Source organism: Eptesicus fuscus, chromosome 6, assembly GCF_027574615.1.
Source record: "Eptesicus fuscus isolate TK198812 chromosome 6, DD_ASM_mEF_20220401, whole genome shotgun sequence".
Lineage (NCBI taxonomy): Eukaryota > Metazoa > Chordata > Mammalia > Chiroptera > Vespertilionidae > Eptesicus > Eptesicus fuscus.
In genome coordinates, this window is record NC_072478.1 from 77,788,872 (window position 1) to 77,796,033 (window position 7,162).

The 7,162-nt window shown below is 44.9% G+C and overlaps 1 protein-coding gene across 2 annotated transcripts; it reads left to right on the top strand.

The window, feature by feature from the left end:
- The first annotated feature begins 290 nt into the window (after positions 1 to 290).
- On the top strand, positions 291 to 6,958 carry WNT8A (Wnt family member 8A). Of its 2 annotated transcripts, XM_054717002.1 has the most exons (7): positions 2,047 to 2,114; positions 2,206 to 2,239; positions 2,459 to 2,597; positions 3,976 to 4,101; positions 4,233 to 4,375; positions 5,746 to 6,280; positions 6,535 to 6,958. In XM_054717002.1, the coding sequence occupies exons 1-7, from the start codon at positions 2,047 to 2,049 to the stop codon at positions 6,585 to 6,587; spliced, it is 1,098 nt and encodes a 365-aa protein (XP_054572977.1). In that variant the 3' UTR covers positions 6,588 to 6,958. The 2 variants fall into 2 exon arrangements, with proteins under 2 accessions (XP_028003664.2, XP_054572977.1); XM_028147863.2 differs by lacking the exon at positions 2,047 to 2,114 and adding an exon at positions 291 to 354 and having other exon boundaries at positions 2,205 to 2,239; positions 5,746 to 6,958.
- The last annotated feature ends 204 nt before the right edge of the window (positions 6,959 to 7,162 follow it).

Genomic DNA, 7,162 nt, shown 5'->3' on the forward strand with positions numbered 1-7,162 from the left:
CACACTAATTTCCCCTCTGCTTTCTAGAAAATAAAGGAATATTTTTATAGCGTACCAACTAAATGCCAGGTGCTATGGGGAACAAAGAAGCATAAGACCCAGTGGATCAAACACAGAAAGTGAATTTGGAGTTACTCCTAAAACTCTTTCAAGGGGTGTGAGGGGACTTCCTTAGGGCTAATGCTAACCCTAATCTGACCCCACAGAGAGTAGCATGGAGATCAACCCTGCACATACCCAGGTTTCTAGTTCATTCCCTGGTTGTGGTGTGTACAAGAGGCAACTGATGGATGTTTCTCTCTCACATCAATGTTTCCCTCTGTCTCCCTTCCCCTCTCTCTCTCTCAAATCATTTTAAAAAACATGTCCTCAGGTGAGGATTAAACAATATTGTTTAATCCTCACCTGAGGACATGTTTTTGAACCCTGCTGGCGTGGCTCACTGGTTGAGTGTCGACCTATGAACCAGGAGGGCACAGTTCGATTCCTGGTCAAGGGCACATGCCTGGGTTGTGGGCTTGATCCCCAGTGGGGGGCGTGTAGGAAGCAGCTGATCAATTATTCTATCTCATCATTGATGTTTCTACCTCTTTCTTTCAATCACTCTCTAAAATCAATACAAAATACATTAAAAATAAATTGTGGTAGAGCTATACAATAAAATATTTAAGTATATATATATATCAAAAGAGAGAGTGAGAGAGAGGAAGGAAGAAAGAGTGGGTAAATTAGTGGAGATGTTTCTCTCTCTAAAATTGATCAATTAATAAATAAAATTTTTAAATAAAATTAAATTAAAAGCCAACTAATGCAATGTTCTGGAAAATAAAAATAAAAATAAAATGTCTCACCCTGAAACCCCTTTGGTGAAGGGATTTCTGAGCTGTTTTTCTCATCCAATCAGGCCTGGGATGCTGGAAAGCAACCCATGGGCACAGGGTAATGAGTCAGGACTGTGACTTCCTGTTTGCACTTTCCTCTGAATCTCTCTAGTCTGCCTTCCCCAGCCTTAGGAAAGTGCTTTACCAACCAAGGAAAATATCTACCCCTTCACTGTAATCTTCAGTCCTACCTAACATAATGGTGCCTCAGGTCCTTTCTTCCTTCCTTCCTTCCTTCTTCCTTCCTTTCTCCCGTTCTTTCTTTCTATCATTTTTCATTCATCCAGGCATCTTCTTAAGCACTAAGAATACTAAGCGAATCTAAAAGACAGATTCCTGCCTAAGGGGCTGATGTCCTTGAAACAAAGTGGTATCAGAAAGAAAGCCATCAGTCTTTTCAAATACAGCTCTGGGTGGTCCAAGGGTTGATTCCCACGGATACAAACAGCTAACAAACTAGAGATCTCTCAAATACAAAATGATAGACCTAATAGGAATGAAAGAAATTCACTAGAGCTTACTTTGGTAGAATGTGCTAGAAGGAACTGCTGTAGAGGTGACCTCTGCAGTGTTTCTGCTTCCTGGTCCCACAATTCCATGACTTCACAGTCAATAAGGGAGGAGGGGGGAATAGTGTACCCCTTACTTGGGTAAGTACACAATTATTAACACCTTAGGGAGCAAGGCAGGGTAAGTGGTGGGGTCTCATTGACAGATAAGGGCACTGAAGCTCTAAGGGACAGGTGACCTACCTTCAGGGTTAGGAACCCTGCCTGCTCCATGCTACAAAATTCTGAGAGATGAGCCCTCAAGCAGGAAGAGACATAAGTCTGATTTATAAAGGAAAGATATTTCCAGAGTATGGAAAGACTTCAGACCCTCTGTCAGCCTGGGAGGGAAGAAAGGCTGGAGGGGCGGGGTGGGGTGAGGTAGGGCGGGGCTTTTTTTGAGGCTTTGGCCTGAGTCCCTCCTCCCTGGTCCCCCATTGGGCCAGTGGCTCCTGCAGCCCTGCCAGTGAGAGACAAATGAGAAGGGCTGTTGATTTTTCCCTCTTGGCCATTCAGAATTTCCCCACATATATACTGAGGAAGACCCTGCCCTCTCCTCACTTTTTCTCTGGACTTGTCCCTGGGCTGAATCTAGTCCCCTAGGGCTGGGCAGGGCCATGGGGGTCCTGTTTATGCTCAGTGTGGCTGTGGGCATATGCTATGCCATTTTCAGTGCCTCTGCCTGGTAAGTCCTTTCCCCCACCCCTCACTCCCTGCCAAGGAAGTCCCATTATCTCAGCCCTGTTCACCAACGCCTCACTTTTTCTCTTTGGTAGGTCAGTGAACAATTTCCTGATAACAGGTCCCAAGGTAGGATGCTCTCTGGCTTCTATTTTTACCCATTCAGCTTCCTAAGGGATCTCTTTTGGGGAAGGAAAAGAGGGGAGGGGAGATAGTGCCAGAATCCCTCACCCAGAAGAACCCATGATTGTTCCTTCATGGAGAGCTAACCCATTTGAGTTCTGCCTGCTCCCCAGATGACCTGATCTGAGCCAGGGCCGAAGCTCATAGTCCTTTTCCCTTTGCAAGGCCTATCTGACCTACACTACCAGTGTGGCCCTGGGTGCCCAGAGTGGCATTGAAGAGTGTAAGTTCCAATTTGCTTGGGAACGCTGGAACTGCCCTGAAAATGCTCTCCAGCTCTCTACTCACAACAGGCTGAGAGGTGGTAAGTTTGTGCACCTGTACAAGGGTGTGTATGTGCATGGAGGTGGGCTTGCAGTATGTGTGCATGTGTAGCATATATGTGCACAGTGAAATGAAAAAGTTATCAGTGATCTGCTGACCTGCCACTTCCTGGCTGTGTGACCTGACTAAGTTACTTCCCCTCTCTCAGCCCCAGTTCTGTTATTTTGTCATAAGACCAGCTTACCAGGAGCATTGTAAGGATTGAATGAGGTGTTTCTATACAAATATAATAATTACTCTTTTTTTAAAAAAAAATGCATGCTATATTTGTATGTTTGAACACACTTATCTTGCACTGATTTGAATGAAATAAAAATGGGGAAAAGGCTCTGCGTTTGTGAGGGAATATCCCATCTGCCCACCTACCATAAAATCCCAACAGCATAGAAGCTGAGTAATTATATTGAGCTGTGCCTCAGGTGGGGTATGTGTGTGCACCTGTGTGTGTATCTGTGCAGCTATCTGTAACTGTGTAGTAGTTTGCATAAAAGTCATTTATATAGAAATAATAAAGAGTTGCCTGAGAAGATTTGGGGGAAGGAGTAAAGAAGATGAAGACAAAAAGAAATATCCCTCTGTGGGGTATACAGAAAGAATGGGGAGTGCATGGAAATGAAATGGGACAATGTTTATAAAGAGTTAAGATACAAGCTCATGCCCTAGCCAGTTTGGCTCAGTGGATAGAGCATCGGCCTGTGGACCGAAGGGTCCCGGTTCAATTCCAGTCAAGGGCACATACCTCGGTTGCAGGCTCCTCCCTGGCCTGGGCCCTGGTCGGGGCGCGTGCAGGAGGCAACCAATCAATGTGTTTCTCTCATATCAATATTTCTCTCTGTCGTTCCCTCTCTTCCACTCTCTTTAAAAATCAGTGAAAAAAATATCCTCTGGTGAGAATTAAGAAAAAAAATACAAGCTCAGTAAGTGGTAGCCATGATCATTATGATTATTACAGGGCTCTAGTTGTATGTCAGAAGGAAGAAAAGGTCCTCTGTTTACTAAGACAGCCTCAGGGCATGTGTCCTCAATGTCAGAGGCCCAAAAGCAGTGGGTAATGACCAGAGGCCTAGGCTAGACTTCTGGAGAGAAGAGTCCTGCTCTCAACACCACAGCTGGTGAGGAAAGTGGTCTTGGTCCCATCACTCTTTTATCTCTGGGTTTTACTTCCTTCCTCTAGAGTGTGGGGATACTCATTCCTGCCTGAATGAAGTAACAGATATGTACTGTTCTCTCAAGTAGAAGAACATCCTCTTAAACTCAAAAGGGGCCGGAGACAAGGGAGAGAAACAGCATTGCTTTTCCAAAGCCTCTGTTTTGGGTCATCAGAGTCTAAGTTTCCAGTACCCTTTCTCTCTCCAAAGCCACCAGGGAGACTTCATTCATTCATGCTATCAGCTCTGCGGGAGTCATGCACACCATCACCAAGAACTGTAGCATGGGCGACTTTGAAAGCTGTGGCTGTGATGAGTCAAAAAATGGAAAAACAGGTAAGTTGGGCTCTCTAATGAGAGGAAGGGGTGAGGAGTGCAGAGCTGCGTGTCAGCCAAGATGACCATGACTCTCCTCCTGGGACTTCGTAGGGAACTGTACACAGAACTTATTCTTTTCATATGTATAGGAGGCCATGGCTGGATCTGGGGAGGCTGCAGCGACAATGTGGAATTTGGGGAAAGGATCTCCAAACTCTTTGTGGACAGCCTGGAGAAGGGAAAGGATGCCAGAGCCCTGATGAATCTTCACAACAACAGGGCAGGCAGGCTGGTGGGTATGGGAGTTGGCCAGTCAGCCATCAGGCTCAGTATTGGCAACAGCTTCATATCTGTACAGCCTTTCACAACTTACCAAGAGCTAGCTCATATCCATGTTTCAGCCTCACATTACCCAGCCAGGACTGAGATGGTTACCCCCATTCTCTGGATGACAAAGCCAGTTAAGGCCAAGCCAAGTGGCTTAGTCAAGGCAATACAACTAATAAGCATCATAGCCAGAAAATAAACTCAGATATTCTGGGGTCTAGTCCCCTTATCACTAAACCTGGTGCTCTGGCTCCTCCACAGGCAGGTTTCTGAGAGCCCAGAATCAAGGCCTTGCTTCCATGACTTAAAATTTTTAACCCTTTGCCCAGCTGGTGTGGCTCAATGGTTGAGCACCGACCTATGAACCAGGAGATCACAGTTTAATTCCCAGTCAGGGCACATGCCCAGGTTGCAGGCTCTATCCCCAGTGTGAGGCATGCAGGAGGCAGCCAATCAATGATTCTCTCATAATTTGATGTTTCTATCTCTCTCCCCCTCTCTCTTCCTCTCTGAAATCAATAAAATATTATTTTTAAAAAATTAGCCTGCTATATTTGGTCAAACATTTAATTAACTCAACTCTAATGCCTTGGCAGGGCCAGACCAAATGATTTCTCAGACCTTATGCAGCCCATGAGCCGGATGTTCCCACCCCTGCTAGGTATTCTGAACTAAGATCTGGAAGCAAGTTGGATTTAGAGCTAAGAGCATAGAAATTTCCCTTTGAACCTATATTTAGATGTCTTGGTTGCCCAGGGCAAGAGGAAGAGGTCTTCAAAACAATTACAGATGTGGGTAATTGCTTTAGGTAGAGGTTCAAACTCCAGGAGCTTCCTTCCCTCTGGGAGAGGGCCCAGAACACAAATCCAGACCCCACAAATACTCTAGGCCCCAGATTCAAAACAATATCAGTGCCAATAATCATATAATTTATAATTTACAAAGTAAATTATAAATTATATATCAGTGCCAATAATCAAATCCTTTATAATTTACGAAGTACTTTCTGGATCATTCTTATTCCAGTTGGGCAGATAAAGCAACAAGCTCAACAAGTGATGAATTTTGGGCCTGGAGCCTCAGTTTCCTGACTCCAATAATCGATTCAACACTTGCCTACCTTTCTTTAAGAATCACCCAGGGGAGCTTTAAATTCACCAATACCAAGGCCCTTAAATCTTTGAACATTCTAATTGATAAGATCAGAAGTAGGACATAGGAAAAAATATTTTTCATGGGCTCCCCCAAGTAATTCCAAGGATCCTCTAAAATTTGGTCTTTCCTATCCAGAGCAATTCTCTCATTTGTACTTTCGTTCTCTGTCTTTCTGTGAAGGCCGTAAGAGCCACTATGAAAAGGACCTGCAAATGCCACGGCATCTCGGGGAGCTGCAGCATCCAGACATGCTGGATGCAGCTGGCTGACTTCCGGGAGATAGGAGACTTCCTAAAGGCCAAGTATGACCAAGCGTTGAAGATTGAGATGGATAAGCGCCAGCTAAGAGCTGGGAACAGTGCCGAGGGCCACTGGACACCCAGAGAAGCCTTCCTTCCTAGTGCAGAGACTGAGCTGATCTTTTTAGAGGAATCACCAAATTATTGTATCCGCAATTCCAGTCTGGGCGTCTATGGCACAGAGGGTCGGGAATGTTTGCAGAACAGCCACAACACATCCAGGTGGGACCGACACAGCTGCAGGCGCCTGTGCACTGAGTGTGGCCTGCAGGTGGAAGGGAGGAGAACTGAGGCCATCAGCAGCTGTAACTGCAAATTCCAGTGGTGCTGTATAGTCAAGTGTGACCAGTGTAAACATGTGGTGAACAAATACTATTGCACACGCTCCCTAGGCAGTACTTGGTCCCGAGGCAAGGGCAGCACATGATAACACTCTACACAAACTTACTTGTTCAATTGAATGACAATGGAGGGGGACACAGCTTCTCTCTTGGACAGAGTAGATTGGAAAATCACAGGGTTGGTCTTGATATCTGCAATACATGGGAAAATGGAGGCTCAAGATTATACAGCATACTCTTAACAGAGTATGAAATTTGAACCTGGGCCTCCTAATTTTATCTTCCCACAAGTTACTTCCTGGTTTTTGTACCTGTACTTTTGGAGGTTATTTGGTTTGGGATTCATAGCCAGAGGGACCTTCAAAGTAATGTTTCCCTGTAAGTTTCAGAACACGTTCAACCTAGTTGTGCTGCTGAGAATAAGAGGGAATGGAAGCAAAAAAGAGACAGCGTTCTTCCCCTACTCTGGCTAGCTCCCAAAAGACCAGCTACAAGTTCATGCAGATGAATACAGCAGAAACCACATACCTGCCTAGTGGGAGGCTTGTAGTTGGGTTTTTCACCTGAGTATGCACTTTTGAAAATTTCTTCCCACCCAGTCCTGGGGAGCCAGGATCCAACATGACCTGAGGACGTTTCCAGCTCAGAAACCACCTTTGGACCATGGAGAAGTAATAATGGTCCCAGTAAGTGGACAGGTGACTACAACTTATCTAGACAACCCCCACAAGAGAGAAAACTCCCCCGCAAAGAGCTGTAAAACGACTCTATTTTGTTTTACTCCCAGATTGAGAACTCAACTTTATTTTCCAATAAATGCTTCTAGAATGTATATCCAGCTGAGATCTTTTATTTCTCTCTTTGGAAAACTTAGGATCAGAAAGGGAATGATGTATTCCAATTATGCACAAATCTAAGTGAGAAACCAGAACTATCCAATCACCTTGACATCAGTGT

Coding starts and splice junctions, on each gene's coding strand:
- WNT8A (XM_054717002.1), top strand. CDS start 2,047: ATGGGGGTCCTGTTTATGCTCAGTGTGGCTGTGGGCATATGCTATGCC. Junction 2,115..2,205: donor ATTTTCAGTGCCTCTGCCTG/GTAAGTCCTTTC, acceptor TCTCTTTGGTAG/GTCAGTGAACAATTTCCTGA. Junction 4,376..5,745: donor ACAACAGGGCAGGCAGGCTG/GTGGGTATGGGA, acceptor CTTTCTGTGAAG/GCCGTAAGAGCCACTATGAA.